The 21,989-nt window shown below is 31.2% G+C and overlaps 1 protein-coding gene across 1 annotated transcript in view; it reads left to right on the top strand.

The window, feature by feature from the left end:
• Positions 1 to 21,989, top strand: part of LOC134716885 (fibrillin-1-like) — a 138,330-nt gene that overhangs the window by 37,874 nt on the left and 78,467 nt on the right. The window contains exons 16-34 of the mRNA XM_063579901.1: positions 108 to 233; positions 2,241 to 2,366; positions 2,864 to 2,989; positions 3,733 to 3,873; positions 4,485 to 4,538; positions 6,374 to 6,499; positions 7,434 to 7,580; positions 8,239 to 8,271; positions 10,308 to 10,436; positions 10,930 to 11,055; positions 11,610 to 11,735; positions 12,070 to 12,195; positions 15,997 to 16,119; positions 17,197 to 17,322; positions 17,786 to 17,917; positions 19,421 to 19,543; positions 19,781 to 19,903; positions 20,405 to 20,530; positions 21,565 to 21,687. Of these exons, the coding sequence (XP_063435971.1) occupies positions 108 to 233; positions 2,241 to 2,366; positions 2,864 to 2,989; positions 3,733 to 3,873; positions 4,485 to 4,538; positions 6,374 to 6,499; positions 7,434 to 7,580; positions 8,239 to 8,271; positions 10,308 to 10,436; positions 10,930 to 11,055; positions 11,610 to 11,735; positions 12,070 to 12,195; positions 15,997 to 16,119; positions 17,197 to 17,322; positions 17,786 to 17,917; positions 19,421 to 19,543; positions 19,781 to 19,903; positions 20,405 to 20,530; positions 21,565 to 21,687 (2,262 nt within the window). The remainder of the gene's footprint in view (positions 1 to 107; positions 234 to 2,240; positions 2,367 to 2,863; positions 2,990 to 3,732; positions 3,874 to 4,484; positions 4,539 to 6,373; positions 6,500 to 7,433; positions 7,581 to 8,238; positions 8,272 to 10,307; positions 10,437 to 10,929; positions 11,056 to 11,609; positions 11,736 to 12,069; positions 12,196 to 15,996; positions 16,120 to 17,196; positions 17,323 to 17,785; positions 17,918 to 19,420; positions 19,544 to 19,780; positions 19,904 to 20,404; positions 20,531 to 21,564; positions 21,688 to 21,989) is intronic.

Genomic DNA, 21,989 nt, shown 5'->3' with positions numbered 1-21,989 from the left:
AAAAAAATTCCGGTACTGTTTGAAATTTAATTTATTCATATTAGGTTTTAACTACATTTTTGTGTGTTTATATCAGCAATGCAACATGCATATTTTTTAATTAACAGATATAAACGAATGTGCCATGAATCCAGAGATATGCCAGAATGGAGCATGTGAAAATTTAGACGGGTCTTATAGATGTATCTGTAACCCTGGTTATCAAGTAGACCAGTCGGGTAAAAGATGTCAAGGCAAGTGAAAGATTATTATCAAAACATTTAACTTTATATTTAACACGTCTTTTGATTGGCTGAAAGTTTTTTCTCTATCAGCTCATAGAAATAAAGTTTGTCCTGTGACTGAGACCTCATTTATATTTTTTTTCCTGATTTACTACTTATATATAGAATTTAGAATTATATTTTAAGGAATTTAACTGTAATATTTTTTGTGTCTAATCGAATCAACCTTAATTGAAGTGCACACTTTTAGAATACCCACAGTGCACAATATTTTTTGTGGTTTTTTTTTCATATAACTATGAATAAAATGAATATTTCAGTCATGTAGACCAGTCTTGTAAAAGATGTTTAGGCAAGATCATTATCATAGATATATACAAAATCAAATTGAACTTTGAAGTTAAAATAGAATTGATATTATTGAAGATTTTCATCTTTAAAATACATGCTTTTCTTTTCATGTTATATTTGTTATGAAAATAGAATTGATATATATTCTAGATTTTCATCTTATAAACATACTTACTTTTCTTTTCATGTAAATGTTCTATAAATAAAAATAGAATTGATTTATATTATATTTATTGAAGATTTTTATCTTAAACATACAGAATCATCAACTTTTGTATACACACTTTTATTTTAAGAATATAATGAAATGAATTAGTTTTTAAAAGATCTTAATCACAGTTAGCATGATGTTAGTTTAATAGGCTCTTGATTGACATGACAGAAAATTAAAGGCTGCAAGGAATTTAAGATGAAAATAAGATAAAAAAAATACCAAACTTCAAGGAAAATTCTAAATGAAAAGTCCCTTATATATGACTAATAAATTTTAGATGAAAGCGACTGAATTGATTGTGAAATAAAATGCAAATTTCATGAAAATTTTGATAAAGCTAAATACCCTTGTTAACTTTGAATTGAACATACAAGATAAAGCTAAATACCCTTGTTAACTTTGAATTGAACATACAAGATAAAGCTAAATACCCTTGATAAACTTTGAACATACAAGAACATTAGATGGTTTCTTTGTTTTGCATTAAGGTGTCTCTGGACTATTGACTGCGCATAATTTCAAGCATGAATTACAAAAGTATTTGTCGTAAATTCGATATATATTTAAAAAAAATATTTTTTTTATTGATTAGAAATGTTTAATCATTGTAGTTATGTGTTTTATAGAATATTTTCGTTATTATCCGTATTATTTAAAGGGTCTAAATGACATTTCACCCATTTCACCCATTTTTCCACCAAAATTTGGGTTTTAAGGCAAAATATTTTTTTTTTCCTTATTGGTGACCTATGTTTTTTATTTGCATATTCTTTAGAGCTACAGTTCAGTTTTTTTGATATTCAGATTAAAATATGTCAACACCTCTATTTCCCCTATCATTTTATTGAAAGTGGTCCCTTTTACATACCTGTTTAAAAGTAAAATTTTGAGCTTAAATGGTCCATGACCCCCTATTTTTTTCGACCAATTTGATTCACTTTCTGTAAAGAATGAAATAACAAAAAATACGTCACTTCTGATAGAAACTTTGAAAAGGCCCAAGCCACCTTAACAGATATAAATTGTACACTAGTTTACTGCATCAAGATTCTATAAAAGTATGTAATGAATAAGATTTATATATAAATGCAGAATAGTGTTGATGCAGACGATTTTTTTATGACCCTGCTGTAATGGGAGGTTACCTTTTTGGTCCTTACAAATGTGCCAAAATTAGTTTCCATTCTCTTAACATTAATTTGCCTCAACCAAGTTTATATGAAACTTGTACATTATGCCTATTACCACAAAACACAGACCAATGGCAAAATTTGTTTGACATCTCTTTGTCAGTTCTCTGGTTATGCCTTTAGAACATACAATGCATGTGGACATAACAATATTATGTGTCCCATTGATAAATTCTCTGTTCAGTTTAAATCATTATACTTACAGTATAAAAAAAAATGTTTACCATCAACTAATTATTTAATCTTTCTTTATTATTTCAGATATTAATGAATGCCAAACATACCCCCATTTCTGTACTGGAGGACAGTGTAGGAATACAGAGGGAAGCTACACTTGCACTTGTCCTACTGGGTATAGATTTAATCCAGACAGGTCTTCTTGTCAAGGTATTGTACTGAACATATTACTGAATATAATGTTATTTCTTGTACCAGAACAAACAATGTGAAATTATATCATAATCATTAATGTAACGGGTTTTAAAACAACAAAAGGAATGAGCATTTGAAAGCAAAAAACAATTTGTATGATAAAAAAAAAGAATTGCCAAAACTGAATAAAACTATGGATTTTTAAAATGTTTTGTTTTAAGGCATGAATGTTTATTACGTATAATAGATTCTGACATGTTAAGCATAGATTGGGTACCATATATTTGAGCAATGATTTCAGCACATGTGCCTATTGAGTCCTTTAGGGAAAGCCAATCAGAAACATGACATTTCCTTAAAAGATAATTTATCAACGACTCAAATTGAATTCTGAATTGTACATTTATTACGATGTTTGATACCTATTTAATTCTAAGTTTTTGAAATTGTAATTATCTTACACGATTTCTATTGACATTCTTTATAATTATGTTGTTTGTGTGTTGTTACAGATATAAATGAATGTGTTGAGAGTAAACCATGTATAGACGCCCGCTGTACAAACACACCAGGAAGTTTTAAATGTGACTGTACTAATCCAGGGATGAGATTAGACTCTACTGGCAGAATATGTATAGGTAAAATATAAGAAATGATTCTTTCATGATGTCCTATATGCTCATTTTATCCTAGGTTAGATTTGTCAGTATCTACAGATTGACACCCATGTCAATCCTGAGCATAGAACATGACATTACAGAAGTATTATGATTTGATAGGATATTATCAGAATTCCTGGTTTTATGATTTGATAGGATATTATCTGAATTCCTGGTTTTATGATTTGATAGGATATTATCTGAATTCCTGGTTTTATGATTTGATAGGATATTATCTGAATTCCTGGTTTTATGATTTGATAGGATATTATCAGAATTCCTGGTTTTATGATTTGATAGGATATTATCTGAATTCCTGGTTTTATGATTTGATAGGATATTATCTGAATTCCTGGTTTTATGATTTCGATTGACAAGATTGAAAAGAATGATATTTGTTTTTGAAATCGAAAATGAATTATTTCAATGCTGGAATAATAGGTATGAAGTGAGGAGGTCAAAGTGAAGAAGTTTATTATACCAATTTTCAGGTGAACCACAAATATAAATGTTCTAAGAAGTATATATTCTCTATAGGCTTTTTATATAGACCTTTTGTGAAAAGATGAAATGAAATATTCAAAAAACATTATTTCTTTAATCACCATGAATTGGAACACAGAAATAAATGAATTCATATGATATCCAGTGTTAATCAATTAAATGTCCAATTAATATTGGTATACACAAGACAGAATGATATTAATATTTGTCTTCTCTAGATGACAGAAGAGCCTCTTGTTGGTTGGAGGTTAGAGGAGGTAGATGTGAGAAAGATATAAAGACCCCTGTAACTAAAGCTGAGTGTTGTGGTAGTATAGGAAAAGCTTGGGGAAGTCCATGTGAAGAATGTCCAAGATCTGGTATACAAAATATTCATTTTAACAACAATTTAGCTACATACTGTTTCAGAATTGAGTAAACTTTTAATTCCAAACAGTATTGTTAGAGGGGAAAACAAAGGAGTACGCCCCATAAGGGCCGCTTTTGGCTTCGATTTTAAGGTTCATCTGATGAAAGATTTTGACACTTTTTAAACACTTAAATGTGTACTTCAGTCATTTCCATTGGTTTTGGTGCAAGATTTTAACTGATTTAGTCATTAAATAACCCTCAAATTTAATTTTTAACATGAAAAATCTATTAAATATGACATATGGAAAAAAATGTTAAATAAGAACACATAGAAGCCATTGCGACTTGTATTGTAAATTTGGTAGAATGATATAACGCCAGCGTACTCACATGTTGTTTAATTGTTTGTAATTCATACTGAAGAATAGATAAACTAAATTTCACATACATTTTGGTGAACATGCATATGGACATAATGCTAGTATAGTTTTTGCAAATTGTTTAATTGTTAGACAGCAAAATCCCAGATTTCTTATTTCTTTTTTCTTTATCTAATTTTAAAAAAGATTTGTAATCATGTTGCAATATTAAACTGTAGTACATGTTTTATTTGTTTTAGAGGATATGAAATGCAGAAAAGGATTTAAATCTGATGATGGAATCACTTGCGTAGGTATGTTTGTATTAGATCTTTGTCAAGCCAGCAGATGAAAGTGGACAAAAGAAGACAGTAATCCTACATTCTGTTAACATTAAGGTTTAGTCTCACATTAAGTTTTTTATACTTCAATAACTTTGTTAAACTATTTGTAATTTATGATATTCTTGAAACTTCTTGTTTTTATTAGCTCACCGGGCCCGAAGGGCCAAGTGAATTTTCTAATCACTTGGCGTCCATCGTTAGTCTTCGTCCGGCGTTAACTTTTACAAAAATCTTCTCCTCTGAAACTACTGGGCCAAATTAATCCAAACTTGGCCACAATCATCATTGATGTATCTAGTTTAAAAATTGTGTTTTTTGACCCGGCCAACCAACCAAGATGGCTGCCACGGCTAAAAATAGAACATGGTGGTTAAATGCAGTTTTTGGTTATTACTCAAAAAACCAAAGCATTTAGAGCAAATCTGACAAGGGGTAAAATTGTTTATCTGGTCAAGATCTATCTGCCTTGAAATTTTAAGATGAATTGGACAACTTGTTGTTATAATAGAGTGCTGCCCGTAAATTGGTAATTTTAAGGAAATTTTGCTGTTTTGGGTTATTATCTTGAATATTATTATAGATAGAGATAAACTGTAAAAAGCAATAATGTACAGCAATTTAAGACTCAAAAATAAGTCAAAATGACCAAAATGTTCAATTGACCCCCTAAGAAGTTATTGTCCTTTATAAACAATTTTTAACAATTTCCATAAAATTTGTAAATTTTTACTAACATTTTCCACTGAAAATACACGGACAAGTTCATTATAGATAGAGATGATTGTAAGCAGCAAGAATTTTCAGTAAAGTAAGATGTACAAACACATCACAATCACCTCAACACAATTTTGTCATGAACTGTCTGCTTCCTTTGTTTAATTCACATATACCAAGGTGAGCGACACAGGCTCTTTAGAGCTCTAGTTTTGTTTCTCAGACTCAAAAGAAGAGTGGTCTGTTCCTGAGGACCATTCAACCAAAGCTTTTAAAATTTTAATATGTTGTTACTGACAACTAAATGAAGGTCAAGTTCAATAATGGCGATTTTGACTTTTACTGTTCAGGAGTTATGGTTCTTGAAAGATTGAAAAATGAAGTTTCCAGTCATGTTTGTGTATTTACCTATGAACTGTTCTTCTAAAGCCTCACAAATTTTAATATGTTGTTACTGATGTTAAAATGGAGGTCAAGTTTAATTATGACGATTTTGACTTTTACCGTTCAGGAGTTATGGTTCTTGAAAGATTGAAAAATGGTGTTTCCAGTCGTGTCCGTGCATTTTCTCATGAACCATTCAACCAAAGCTTTTGAAATTTTTATATGTTGTTACTGATGACAAAATAGAGGTCAAGTTCAATAATGAATCTGTTTAACCTTTACCGTTCAGGAGTTATGGTTCTTGAAAGATCGTAAAATGGCGTTTCCATTCACGTTACATTTACTCATAAACCATTCAATCTAAGCTTTTCAAATTTTAATATGTTGATACTGATGACAAAATGGAGGTCAAATGTGATATTGACGATTTTCACTTTCATCATTCATCAGTAATGGTTCTTGTGATATTGCCAGGATACAAATAAATGTTAATAAATCTGGTTTGCTGTCGTTGTGACAGCCTCTTGTCATGGAGATAATTTGGCTGCAACTCGATTTCATGGTCTATTGACTATGAATGTTTGGCATGTGAAACATGTTAGAGATAATCGAAACATCAATCTGTTTTAGGTTTATTCAAATATTTGTTATTTTCATGCTTATAATATAAACTTTTGTATTAACTTTATTTGCTTTATATTTTTCAGACATCAATGAATGTGAATTATTTCCTGATATATGTGTTGGTGGATTCTGTACAAATACTAGAGGATCATTCAGGTGTACCTGTCCACCAGGGCTCTCTCTGGATTCTTCAGGGCGTAATTGTGTAGGTAGGTTATTTCGAATGTGTACCATGTTTGAAATCACTATTACTAATAATTATTAAGCAAATTATTATGAAATATTTGTAATTAAGAGTTACATATTTTATTGTTCAAAAAGACAAAAGGATCAGACACAAGTTTTAAAACTTAGAAACATCTTCTCCACATTAAGAGTTTATGTACATTTCTTATTTAAGTATCGCAATTACTATACATTATATACTCTACAGTGCCAGTTTATTTTCATGAACCTTGAATATCATGATCATAAGATGCGAAATCTGTCTGCCAAGTTTGATTTTTGTTTTTTCCTTGGTCTGGACTGCTTCACTATAGACTAAATTTAAAGGATGAAATATTTTTCTTGATTTATGTTTAATTTCTCAGCCAGTTCTTACAAGTTCAGCATGAGGCACTATGCAAATATGTTTTTTAGAGGACTGATAAACTGTCCTGCATGTTTGAAAAAATAATTAACAATGGAAGTAATTTAGTGGTTGTCGTTTGTTTATGTGTTACATATTTGTTTTTCGTTTTCTTTTTGAATTGTTTTACATTGTCTTATCGGGCCTATTAAAGCTGACTATGTGGTATGGGCTTCGCTCATTGTTGAAGGCTGTACGGTGACCTATAGTTGTTATTGTCTGTGTCATTTTGGTCTTTTGTGGATAGTTGTCTCATTGGCAATCAAACCACATCTTCTTTTTTATATTAGCTTTTGTTTTTGAAAGTTCAAGTAACCAAATTTAAGAAGAGAACCAAAAACGACAAAATTCTGCATGAATAGTATAGCTATTATATTGAAACAGTTATTTAACAGAAACTATAAAAACCTTTGAACAAAGAAAACCTTCCATTGAAAAGGTTATTTTACAGAGATATTAAATAATGCTAATCAATTCAGTTTTAATGTAAACATGTATATATTTATTTTTGACAGATACACGACAATCATCATGTTATATGGAGTACAGCAGAGGATTATGTTCTAGTCCTATCTTTGGAAACTACCTTAAATCTACCTGCTGTTGTTCATTGGGAAAGGCTTGGGGATCCCCGTGTAAATCATGTCCTAGAAAGGGAACAGGTAAAGTGTTCTACAAGTATTGTAAATTTAGAAATTTTGGTAATGTTTTCATTATTGCTAAAATTTACAACAGAATAAAAGCATCGTGAATACTGTAAATTCAGAAATTAATGCGAGGTTTTTATTATTGCGAAAAATGCGACTGAGTCGTAACCGCAATAATTTAAATTTGCATTTTGAAATATTTTATATTAATTTAACAGGATTTTTCTGAAAATCGTAAAAATTAAGATTGCATTTAAGTCTAAAATGACAATATTGCAATAATGAACGCACACAATAATTTCTGAATTTACAGTATACAGTTTTGAATGTCTTTTTCATCCTAACATTATTAGATATACAATGACTTGATTGATTGATTTGTGGTAGTTTTGATACATTGCAAGCCAACATGGACTGTGTTGTTTCAATTTTTATTTTAATGTTATATATTGATGTTATATATTTTAAAAAAGAGTTCTTAAAATAGATGGAGAAGTAAAACAAAAAAAAACTAGTAAGAACACAAAACTTGCTATATATCTTAAAAAAATATTTGAAAGGTTAGTGAAGTTAACCAACTTTCTCAAGTTAGGCATGAAAAACTTGTGAATTATTTCAATTTTGATTATGAAAATATGTTTTCTTCATCTTCATATATATTTTATACTTTCAGATGAGTACACAACTCTTTGTGCAAGTGTAGTAGGTAAAGTATTTTAGAATAACCTATTTACTTTGAATAAGTGAAAAATTGGTGTTGGTCATGGTAATATTGTAATTACTCAAACTCATGCTGTCCAAACAATTTATAGAGGAATGACTTGCATTATTTAATAAGAATATTTTTAATAAGAAAATGATTCAGTACAATTCTAAACAGATATATCATGTTAAGGATTGGTATTTGCAAAAAATACCAGTCGAGAAAATGGCTAAACTGCCAATCAAATTGACCACATTACCTATCAACCTCAGTCTTACATAATTACACAGACACTCTAATATGCATTTAATTCTCAATACACAAGTATTTGACCTCATAATTGATTACACAAATGTGTGTATTATTTGTTTGATATTTATAAGGATGAAAGATTTATTTATTGCCAATTACTTTTGATCTACATTACATAAAGTAATTCTGTAAATTATGTCTGAAAGATAAACGATTAATGGATTAACAAGATCTTTAAAAAATGAAATATGAATATAAATATGAATATATAAAAGGTATTCAAGTACGGCCTATAATTTACTTGATAAATTATCAATAATCATCTGTAATTAATCAACAATTTAGATTAGATCATTAGTTCACTTTTTTATCAGGCATGGCTTGAAACCTCGGGGGGGGGGGGGGGGGGGGCACTTCAAATTTTTCGTGGTAGGGGTGATCAGCTGAGACGTCAAGTACCCCACCCTTTTCATATATTTTGTTAATCAAAAATATATACCTTGTCATATATTAATTAACAAAAAACAGACCTATAGATATATTTCAATATTTTCCCCGCCCATCATCACGTTCTTGTTAAGAAGCAAAATAGTGGCAATAATATCACCTTCTTTTCCATTAAATTCCTCAATTTAAACAGGTTTTTCTTACTGCCCATTTTACATCTTTCATTATGAAGATATTTCAATTCCAAAATACAATGCATTTAAAAGACATTTGGTCAGATCAAAGATGGTATTACATCTTATGGTCAGATAAATGTAATATCACCCCAGAGTGTAACACCTTCACTAATTTTAACATGTTTAAATATTAATTAAAAACTGATAAAAAGTTTCATAGCCGTTCCCTCGTAAAGGACGCTGTCACAATGGAATTTCTTTAAATAATTGTTATCATGTTTTATGTATACAAACCCTTGAATGTTAATTAGGTGCAAATGTCAAAATAGTTGGATTTATTGCATCTATAACTGGCATCAGTGGAAATACCACATCAGAATAAATAGAGTTTAATTGGTTTGACAAATAACTGATGCATTTACGACTGTGGTTTAACCACATCAAGAATAAAAACGGACATCTGATTAGTTTCAGATACTTATGATATAATCAAGCAAGTGATAATATCAACCTATTGATATATTTAATCTGAATTTCTCACCCTTTTCATATATCATAGAGCATGAAAAAGTGACCCATTCCAGCGGCTCATTCCTACCACTAATTATATAGCAAGTGCCCGATCAAAATGTACTCTAAAACTTTTAATTTTCAATGCCATATAACCTCTGTTTCAAATTACAAAATGCCTCAAAACAACATTTTTGATTATTTTAGAGAATTTTCATTTTTTTGTTTGTTCAGAACGGGCAACATAATATGGAAATTAGTCTATATAGATATAAACTGCAGTTTTAATAAAATTGTGCAAATTTAGAGACCCATATTATTTAAATTGAGCTCATTTATCCTCATACTGGAAAAGCAAGTTTCCTTCTTAAGACCTGCTATAAATGCAATTTTCAGCAATAGTGTTTTATAAATGTTCATTTTCCCCCACCATACCTTAATATGAAATAATTGAAACTACTGTTCTATTCTTTCCATGAGTGATATCCATCACTTTGATTAAAATTTAATTGTAAGTGGATTTGTAGTCCACTAGTTATGTGTTTAGAAATTGTAAGTTCTAGTTTAAAAGACCATCTCTCATACTTCAACATTTTCATATCTACCAGAATATAAGTTGAAAATTTTATTTATTTTTATTGTTTTAATTGACAGATGAGATAAATGAGTGTGTAGAGTTCCCTGATGTGTGTTATAATGGCCAATGTAAGAATACATTAGAAGGATTTGAATGTGTATGTAATCCTGGCTTTGCTACAGACCAACGAGGGGTAAATTGTACAGGTAAATACTATATTTTAGAAAACCAGAGAAGTAGGGTATACATTGATAAGACAGCAATCCAAATTAAAGTAAAAAGCAGGTTTAAGCTATTCAGATGTTCCTTCAGTTTCAATCTAGGCTTAATAAATAACACAGAAATTAGTTGAACAAGTAAACAGAGGAAAGGACACAGTAAGCACTATGAAGTAAAAGTTAAGTTTATGGTAGGGTTGATGACAATGCTTGAAATAACTGTGGATTCATTATTATTCGTTTGTTAGCTATAGTGAGTGGATTTCCTTGGTAAACATGGTAAAGGTGGACCACAATTTGTTAATGTTCAAAGAAGTATTCTTTTTGATAAGTCTTGTATGCAGAATCAAATTCAAAAATATATTTTATTTCCTCAACCTTCTAAAAATAAAACACACAGACATTATGTATTCACACTAAGTTGAAATGCAAATGTAAAGATATCAATGGTATATAGTGGAGAATATTGTATATTTTACAGATATTGATGAATGTAAGATTTCCTTTGGAGTATGTGGTGATGGTACCTGTGTCAATCTACCTGGTAGATTCAGGTGTCAATGTAATGTAGGATTTGAACCAGTCATGATGGAACAGATGTGTATGGGTAAGTATTCGGGAAGCTGAGAGCAAATATTAAATTTACAATTAGTGGAAGCAAAACATTGTAGGGTTTTGATTAATCCCATCAGGTGAAGTTTTGAAATATTTGCATTAACAGGATAGATCATACTTGTAAATTAACATAATGAATTTTTGTTTTAACACTGTTTTGTGCCTTGATTTATTACTATTCAACAGTAATAGGGGGCCTTAATGGCTAAAAGAACTTATTATTTCATCTACAGGGTTCACTAGCCAGTCAAATGTAAGGTTCTGAGGTTGAAACCCCCTTAGAGTGAGGTGTTCATGACAAGGTTTGCCAGGTTTCCTGCTGTATGTTGGTGGTTCTCTCTTGGTACTCTGGCTACCTCCACACAAGACAACTGACCACCACCATATAGCCAAGGCAGCTGATTATGGCTAAAACACAAAAATTAAACTTGCTGTAATACTTTCTACTGATATCAATAATAGGATATATATTTGTGAGAAAGCATCAAAAAACAATACAAAAACCAAAGACTTGTTTTAAATTTAGTATTATTATCTATGTTTCAGATATTGATGAGTGTCAGACCCAGCCTAGCATATGTACAGGAGGCACGTGTGAAAACTCTCCAGGGAGTTATATTTGTCATTGTCCACCAGGTCATATACTGTCACCAGATGGACGATCATGTAGAGGTAACATAATTAATAAGATTGTATAATTTGGCATAGTTGTTGAGGATGTAAAAAGTTGAAGCATAATTGCCACAATGTATAAAAAAAGGAGATAAGCATCAGCGACACAGGTGAAAAAAACACCCAAAGTTTATAAATGGAAAAAAATTTCTGGTTTTATTCATTTGCTATAATTGTTTTCTGCTTTAATCTTTATTAAGTCTTTCATTATGTCGTTTAACACTTCTTTTATAATTGTAGCAATTTTTGGTCATTTGCATTGAAAAAAGGTGTACTATTAGTTAAAAAATTGTCTGAAGGAATCTTTGAGTATGTTTTGCACTTGTATTTACAGATGTGAATGAATGTTCAGAAGACAGCAGTATCTGTACTAATGGTATCTGTGAGAATTATATGGGTGGATATCAGTGTAGATGTCTGGATGGATATCAGCCTAATGCTCAACATACATCATGCTTAGGTAAAATTACTGAAGTTTAAAAGGTCTTAAAAGACATTTGCGAAAACTACCGTATTCGGCCGTGTATTGTCCGCATTTGTGTATAGTCCGCATCCCTTCTTCATCCCCAAATATCGAGGAAAAAGTCTAGTTCGCTTGTATAGTTCGCGGCAACTTTTGACAAGATCGGGTCCGCGAACAATGACGGAAAATGCCGAATTTGCGGTATTTTTTTTAATTTTTTTTTTTGCCGAGATCGGCAATATAGTAAGTATTGTTGTTAAAGAGATGGATAGTCAGTTAAAACTTATGATAAGTTTCTGAATGGGATCTTTAAAGATATATTTTTAATCTTTGTTAAAGATTGCAACACACTAATCATTGTGGTTAAAAGATCGATGATGAATATAAAATTATGATCAGTTTGTAAAAGAGGACTTAAAAGATATGTATTTAATCTATTTTAAAAGTCTTCAAAAAATTCTATTTAATTGCTTAATTAAATCCTCTTACAGACTATCATTCTTTACCAATTAATTTAAAGTCCCAAACAATGAAAGTAAGAACTGTATTCATGTAATAAATGTTAATTAATTCAATCATGTACATTTAACTATCGGCTTATCACTTTTGATATCATTGTAAGTGGTAGCTTGCCCAAGCCAATAAACTGTTTAAAATTCTAAAAATAAATATTTGGTATGCTATCAAACAATAGAAATTAAAGATCAAACAGTTTAGATCGAAAATGAATTCAACTCAGACTGTAAAAACCAAGCTTATCCCTTTTGGTATATTAAATTGCTATAACTCTTTAATCGTATCATTTCTTTTATTGATTTGAAGAACTGCCTCAGGTTATTGAATTACATTCATCACTTGTCAAAAGTTGACATGGTTAATTAATAGCTTTCAACACACACCCGTAAACTCATTCATGTAAGACGATACACCTGCACAATATGACCTTTCACCTGGAAATATAGTTTCGTATACAAAATTCCACTTCTTTCGGGTTTACACGTTCAGTATTAATGGTTACGATTTACAATTAAAAAATGTCAGGTCTTTATTCATTTACGTCGATAAGTTAAGAGTTGAACACAAAAAGTCGGAATACGAAAATATTTGATACTTTAATCACACACTTTCAAAATGGCGCTTCGTTGTTTACCTGTTACACAAGCAAATAATATTAAACACAATCGATCTTGGGAAGATTTCACTAGGTTTCAACTTGACTATTACGGTTTTACCATTGAAGGGTTCATCTTTCATTGATATTCAGGATTCAGGTGTAATGACACAAATTTGACCAAATCCGAAACAAAGCGGACATTCGATCAAAGGCTGAATTTTATGCAAATTACTAAGTCAACACGGTTAAATTGTTTATTTTATTTAAAAAAATACAAAGAGTAGTCAAGAATACAGTTGGATTGTTTATTTTATTTCTAAATAATACAAAGAGTTGTCAAGAATACATTATAACATTGACAACACATGATGTTTCTGTTTCTTGGCCAAACCTCGTTCAACATCGTATCCGAACTCTGGAAAAAAAAGGTCATGAAATCCTATAGTACTGCATAGTCCGCACCCCTTCCATCAATTTCATTCCCAGGGTAAAAAACCGCGGACTATACACCCCTTTATACGGTAGGTCTATACCTAGGATTACACTTAAGACCTACGATTACATTTGACAAAACCAAGGGGTCATCTCAAAGTAAAAATGAAAATAATAGAGATGTAAAGTAAAACCAAGTATTTTTTTATTGTTAATTGGGCTTTTTGACGACATACTAATCAAGCGCATATGGTTACAACCGATTCGTATTGCTGTATTGGTTGTCAAAAAAAAATCCCCATGAATTTGTGTATTTACTTTTTTTAATTCGTGTGATCAACCTGTACTCTATAATGTGTAAAAAATTTAGACCTACCCATGTTTATGGAAAAGAATTATCTACACCGTAAAAATCGTCAATTCTTAAATGATCAGAAGATATCTATAAAAATTGTACACTAAAAAAAACCTAAAAACCTTGTATTCATTTCCCCCTGCGTCGTTTAAAAGCTATGGCAGATTTAGTAACCACTCGTCTCTTTCCGACTATCTGTCCATTCATCCTTCAAAAATACTTTTGGTATTTTTTCTACATTTACCCTACAGCCACTTGCTGTTTGGTAATAGTTTGCTATTTTCAAGAGTCGTTCTAGACGGAAATTATCATCAATTTTCTCTTGGCTTCATATATAGAAGGTAATATTGTTTACTTCTCATTCAGAATAATTCAACTTCAATCCATTACATGCAGTGTCACAGACCAAACCCGTCATTCGCCTTGACTAATTTGAAAACTGATTAAAATTCAAATTATTTGAGTTCATCTATTTAGCATTTCAATATTTTCAATAGTGCGAATATTTTGAATTATATATTCTACAAACAGATATTCATTTATAACGGTGTCAGGGGCATCACCGCTAGCCAAGGGTTACGATCCACTCCCGTTCTCTTCAACAATTTTGTTCAACCTTAGTTATGTCGCCAATTTAAATGCATCTATCGTCCAAAAAAAGGGTGGGTTCCAACCCCCAGGACGCTCACCCCGGATCCACTACTGGTTGTTATTTTTTTCGTGTTTTTATTTCAGTTCTAAAACATTTAAAACGGGAGACAAAAGTGTTAGCCTAATTCATAAAATAAAAATATACTGAACAGCATGTACAATGTAATAAAGAATCATTAATATCTTCTTCACACCTACACTTAGACTATCTCATTCTTGAAAAAAAAAATGCTGCAAGTTTTGTTTAATTGACATTGATTTTATATATATATGCTTATTGGTCAATCATTTTTTCTGAAATTTAATTAAAAGGGGGTAGGGGAGCAGTAAAAAACTTTATGATGAGGGTAGGAGGGGTCTTGTTTCAGAAATTCCGGACTTAAAACACGAAATTTCAAAATCCCAGGCTTTAAAACAAGAAATCTGAGGTCCCGAAATTCTATACAAGAATTCTCGGATCTTGAAAGGGTCAATCCCGAAATCCCGAGCTTCAAAACACCCGATCTTGAAGTCCCGATAAAGGTCCTATCCTTCCTCCTACATGTATATGAATTAATTTTTTTTTTATCCTTCATTGAACTTTTGATGTCGTCCCTTAAATCTTGCTGATATAAATTTCTAACGTCCCAACCTAGCCAATGACAATTACTTTTTTTTTTAGTCTCGTGAAAAGAAAATGATTTTTTAACATTCTGTCATACTCCATAACAGAGACATATAATACATTGTACATATAATACATTGTGTTATATTTTTCTGTTCGCAATTGAATTATGTCCAAGCTTGATAACAACATGTATGAATACTGATGTATATACATATTCCTAGATACATTTTGTAAAACCCCGATGTTCAACAATTGCAAAACTTCATACGAGTTAGATCTTATTTTAGAACGGCATTTTATGTAACACTTTGAGACGGCCCATGCTACCTGTAAGTGAAATTGTAATCCTAATTGTAGGTGTATGACAGTTTCCGCAAATGTCTAAAAGGAATAGGATCTAGAAAAGTAAATATAAATGCAATTTTAGTGGGAAATAAACAAGACGAAAAGTTTTCATGGAAAATTGTTATTAAATATTCAGCCTTTTGCCTAAAAATAGATACATAGTAGATATATTAAATCTTTGATATAAGTAATTGACATATTTGTATTATAAAATGTATATAGTGTAGCCAAAACATTTGCAACAATGTTAGTCAGTTGGTGACATATTTTTTTCAAGTAAGACTTTATTTACAGATGTTGATGAGTGTGCTGTAAGGAATGGTGGTTGTCAGGCTATCTGTATAAATACTCCAGGATCCTTCACCTGTGGATGTAAACCTGGCTTCATTTTACTACCAGATCAAAGGTCTTGTCAAGGTATATATTGCTAGATATATAGATTATCATTGATCATCTCAACGAGATTGATTTTCCCGCTTGAGCTGGTACAGCGAACGTGAGAAAAGCAATCGAGTTGAGATGACCAATGATAATCTGTTTATTGCTATTTTACCTATGATGACGTTGTCAATTTCGTTAGCAACGCCACATGGCTTCCTTAGTTTCTAGAGATAATTTTTCTATCTCATGCGAGAAGCATGATATGAAAATTATCACAAAAAAAGATCAAAGGAAAAATGCACAAAATAGTGATAAATATTGTTATCAAATGTTCATGAGGTATTATTTGGTGATTTATAGGTATGAAATTCTTAAGATGTGTTATGTTGCCTATTCAATGAGAAAGCATTCCACCTTTTAAGATTCTTTATGACATTTATGTTTCAATATAGTTCTTTTTTGACACCATTAAGTCAGTCTAGAGTATGCTATGTAGAGATTGCATTGCACAGTCATGCTTTGTTGAGATGTCCAAACCACTCTTGTAAGATTTTAAAACCCAAGATTTTTCTTATTATAAACAACAGAATAATTTCAAAAAGGGTGATATAAATTAAAGTATTTTAGGGTCTTAAATTTTTCTCATCAATTGCAACAAAGGTGTCCTCTTTGAATAATCAAAAGTTCTCTTATGCTTGTGACTTTTCTAATGTCTAATTATTTTAACCTTTAATAAATCTTACTAAATAGAAGAAAATTTGCTAAACCTTTAGAAAAAAGGCAAGGTAGGTTTGATATGGTTCTTATTATGATTTAAAAAAAAAGTATTATGAAAACTACATTTAAGCAATAACTCCACTTTCTGTTGATTTTACATGTCACTTTATTATTATAAGAAGTTCAGAATTGATACAAGATTACGTTTTATACATTTCCATATTGACAAAATAGAAACAAAAAAATTGGAACTTGTCTCAATGAATTTTATTTCAAAAGTAAAATGATATACACATCAATGAGATACTTAATAACATTTTATTTGTGTGTTTATTTGCTAATAATACACCTATATAATAAGATAACCTAATAAAGATAGCACAACTTATGTTCCAGATGTTGATGAATGTAAGGAGAACCCAGACATATGTAGTAGTGGTAGATGTACCAACTTACAAGGCTCATATAGGTGTACATGTCTAGGTGGGCTAGCTCCTACTGATGATAACAAAAATTGTATAGGTATGTTGGATAACATTAAAACTTTTTATCAATAAAAAATGTTTAATGTTCTTGAAATTTTATGAACTTTTTGGTAAGATAATGCAGATATCTATTTAAATGTTCTTCCACTTATTTAAGGCATTCATAGAGATAAGTTACCATTTTGGTTGCTTTCCTTTCTTATATGTTCCTAGTTCAGCTTATCATGCTTATTAGTAGGGAAAATATTCGGAAAAAGAGTTTTTTTAAGTGGTAAACTTCAAATAAACCTATTTATTGCTAAATCCAAATACTATATAACTGCAATAAACTTCTTTCTCTGTACCACAGAAAATACATATTTTGAAGAATATGGTCAGAGAGCACATAAGGATAATGTCAATTTGACACAGCCAAGTCAATAAAAGTAATTTTACTCCATGATATTTTGAAATTCTCTGTCGCTATTACTCCTTTGACAATACTTTTAAAATATTTTCAGACATAGATGAATGCAACTTAGGAAAGGATTTCTGTAGAAATGGACAATGTAGAAATACACATGGATCATTTACCTGCGTATGTGATCTAGGATATTCTGTCAAAGAAAGTACAAGTGATCCAGGGTGTACAGGTATGTAGAAATACACATGGATCATTTACCTGCGTATGTGATCCAGGATATTCTGTCAAAGAAAGTACAAGTGATCCAGGGTGTACAGGTATGTAGAAATACACATGGATCATTTACCTGCGTATGTGATCCAGGATATTCTGTCAAAGAAAGTACAAGTGATCCAGGGTGTACAGGTATGTAGAAATACACATGGATCACTTACCTGCGTATGTGATCCAGGATATTCTGTCAAAGAAAGTACAAGTGATCCAGGGTGTACAGGTATGTAGAAATACTCATGGATCATTTACCTGTGTATGTAATCCAGGATATTCTGTCAAGGAAAGTACAAGTGATCCTGGGTGTACATGTACTGTATGTAGAAATAGTGAGGATAGGACCTTTATCAGGACTCCAGGATCAGGTGTTTTTAAGCTCAGGATTTTGGGATTGACCCTTGCGGGATCTGGGAATTTATTAAAGTTCTGTACCTCAGGGTTTTATGTTTTTAAGCCCCGGATTTCGGGATCAGGACGCCTCCTTCACCCCGCCCCTAGAAATACTTTGACCTTCAAAGATCCAGAATTGATCCAGGATGAACATTTAAATATAAATTCCATACTTTAATGACCTAAGATATCTAACGTCACAGTACCCAAATTGCATCTATTTAACAAAAATAGCTAGGGAAATCTTACAAGTTTTCTTTGAGACTAAACACTTATTATTTAAGGATTTGACATTATACATGTCTTTCAAGATAGCTGAATATATTTAAATATACAAAAAATGGTTACAGTAAATATCAACAGATGAAGCGCTCACTGGGAAAAAGTAAACTTACAGAGACGTCGTCATACAATGTTCTCAAAAAGTCATCTTTTTAAAATGAGCAAAATAAATATGTTACAAGCATTAATTTCTTATGAAATGGATAGTTAACATGCACTAATGACAAATTGATCTAAGCATTTGAAGAAATGGAACATAACATCTGCATGTTATTCAATTTTTAAGGATGTGAATTTAAGCATGGATGCAATTTGGGTACTCCTCATGATTAAATCCTGGATTGTTTCAACCCCATTTTTCTGCAATTCAATATTAATAAAAAATTAAATTGGTGTTACTATAAATATAGGATACATCTACAAAATAAACACAGAATGGAAACTTTTGTCTGGATGGTTAAAAAAAAAAAGGGGATGAAAAAACTGTCAAAATAGATGCAATTTGGGTATTGTCATGTTAGGTATATAAAATCATGATTATATGAAACAGAGGAAATGGTCTATGATGCTTAATTAGGTTTCCAATAGATACAGCAAAGATACTGTATTTCTTTTCTTCCATTAACTCTTTAAATGTTTGTATACTGATAGGTTTTAGGATTGCAGTTTGAATACTCATTATTTTAAAATTCACTTCAGTGTTTGCTTAAGTTAAATCGCTGTTGCAAACTCTTTAAGGAATGATATATATATATATATATATAACCATCACATCTTACGTTTATTTCAGACTTGGATGAGTGTACAGAAGGCTCAGCTAGGTGTGACCCACAGGCAGTGTGTATTAATACCATTGGGTCATTCAAGTGTGACTGCAGACCTGGCTATAGTGGTGATGGATTTACCTGTAGAGGTGAGGTTTATATTAAACTGACAATACTGGTATTAAATTAAGGTCCTGAGCTATATATATAAAGTTTGTGTAATTCTGGCTGTATTGGGTTGTTTATGTGTAGAGGGTAGATTATAAAAGGTTAACGGTAGCTTTTATATGAAAGAGACAAATTTACTGGCAGAAGTTAACTGGTTGGTTTAAAGTATACTTACCTGATATACTTTTCTTAATAATTTGATATTGATATTTTTGTAGATGTAAATGAATGTACACGTAACAATGGAGGCTGTGATATAGATGCCACCTGTATAAATGTACCTGGCAGTTTTAGATGTGTTTGTGATGATGGCTATACTGGCGATGGCTTCCATTGTAGAGGTAAAGTTTTAACTAGTTCTATAAACATCAGGGGTATAGATGCCACCTGTATACATGTATCTGGCAGTTTTAGATGTGTCTGTGATGATGGCTATACTGGCGATGGCTTCCATTGTAGAGGTAAATTTTACTTATTCTTTAAACTCAGGAGTCAAGTTTTCTAACAACTGCCTCGACCACATTGTAGTTGTTAATAAGAATTTCCCAAAAGACATAAATAATCTATTAACAACATACTTAACATCTGAAAATACATGGAATTAAAAATATTTATGATAAAAGCATATTGCTTATTATGATTTGACAGCTTTATTTGTATTGAACACAGTTTTTGTTGAAATCACAAGAAAATATGATTGTCATTGTGAAAGAACATATAGTTGTATACTCGATAATCCAGTGAACATGTCGCTGGTGATTGCCACATTTTCAGTTAAGTTGGATCTCAATATTTGTGTGTCACATAAGTGTACCCAGATTTTATTTTGAAATATTTTGTAGATGTTGATGAGTGTACTGTAGACAGATTATCCTGTCAGAATGGACAATGTATAAACATTCCAGGCAGTTATAGGTGTGAATGTGAGATGGGATTTACTACTTCAGAAGATGAAAAAGCTTGCCAAGGTATGGTTTTAGTCATGTTATGCTAAACTACAAAAAATAAGAAAAAGCCAATAAATTTGTTCACAAAAATTATAGTGTGTTGTAGCAATTTCAAGATTTTCATGGCACCTCCTAAACAGTTAAAGTTGAGTTATTAATGAAAAATTTCAAGATTTTATTATTATAGCTGTGACTTTGTAAGGTAAAAAGGTGTTGAATTGTTGTCAAGGAGTAATTTAAGTCATATAAGTGATCTAACAACTTTATATCTTGACAGAATTTTATGATATTGATATGAAAATTGTCTCTGACAACTTTGAAAATCAGCTTCTACCAACTGTTCTTACAGAATTCATAGCCTTTTGAAATGTAAATATTTAAAATATTTCATATTCACCTACTTTTTATGCCCCACCTGCAATAGTAGAGGGGCATTATGTTTTCTGGTCTGTGGCTCTGTTCGTTCGTCCGTCCTTTCGTTCGTCCCACTTCAGGTTAAAGTTTTTGGTCAAGGTAGTTTTTGATGAAGCCGAAGTCCAATCAACTTGAAACTTAGTACACTTGTTGCTTATGATATGATCTTTCTAATTTTAATTCCAAATTAGAGTTTTGAACCCAATTTCATGGTCCATTGAACATGGAAAATGATAGTGTGAGTGGGGCATCCGTGTACTTAGGACACATTCTTGTTATAAAATTGTTTTGTAGAATTGTATCAAGGTTTATATGACCACCTCTAAGGCTGACTGGGGAAAAGAATTATGGTCACTTTGGTCTTTTTCAGACAGGTAGTAAAAGCCTTACCAAAGTGGGGCATTCATTCCACTGTGTAGGGTGTACAAATATGCATTCATGCCTTGTCACAATGATGACATTCAATCCAATGCTTGGTGTGTATTGAGTGTCACATCTGCACAATAAGATCTCATGCAACAACTTTTAAAGGGGTCTATAGTTGGCCTGGTACAAGGCAAAATTTCTGTCCCTATTCAAAATCTTTTTATAGTAGACTTTTTTTATACTGATTATTACATCATGTTTTATTTGTTTTTTAGACATTGATGAGTGTATATTCAAGCACTTGTGTGTAAATGGACAATGTGAGAATACATATGGACACTTCAGATGTAACTGTGCACAGGGCTATACACTGGACCAGACAGGTGGAAATTGTACAGGTATATCTCATGTTATATTTAGGGACTGGTTCCTGAAAACAATTTTACCTGATGGAAACAGTTTGATAGTGTTTTGATCTGAATGAGATAAATGGGTGAATAAAAGGCAGTTCCTCATTACTACCTTTGTTGAATTATTATTATACCCCCGCTTAAAAAAAGGGGGTGTTATACTGTTTTACCTCTGTCTGTCCGTCCGTCAGTCAGTCCGTCCGTCCCATGAATATTTTTCGTCGCATTTTTCTCAGGAACTACAATACAAGGATTTCTGAAATTTGGTTTCAGGGTTTATCTAAGTCAGC

The sequence above is a fragment of the Mytilus trossulus genome, chromosome 4, assembly GCF_036588685.1.
Source record: "Mytilus trossulus isolate FHL-02 chromosome 4, PNRI_Mtr1.1.1.hap1, whole genome shotgun sequence".
Taxonomy (NCBI): Eukaryota; Metazoa; Mollusca; class Bivalvia; order Mytilida; family Mytilidae; genus Mytilus; species Mytilus trossulus.
The sequence above is the reverse complement of the archived record's forward strand: the minus strand, read 5'-3'. Positions and strand labels throughout refer to the sequence as shown.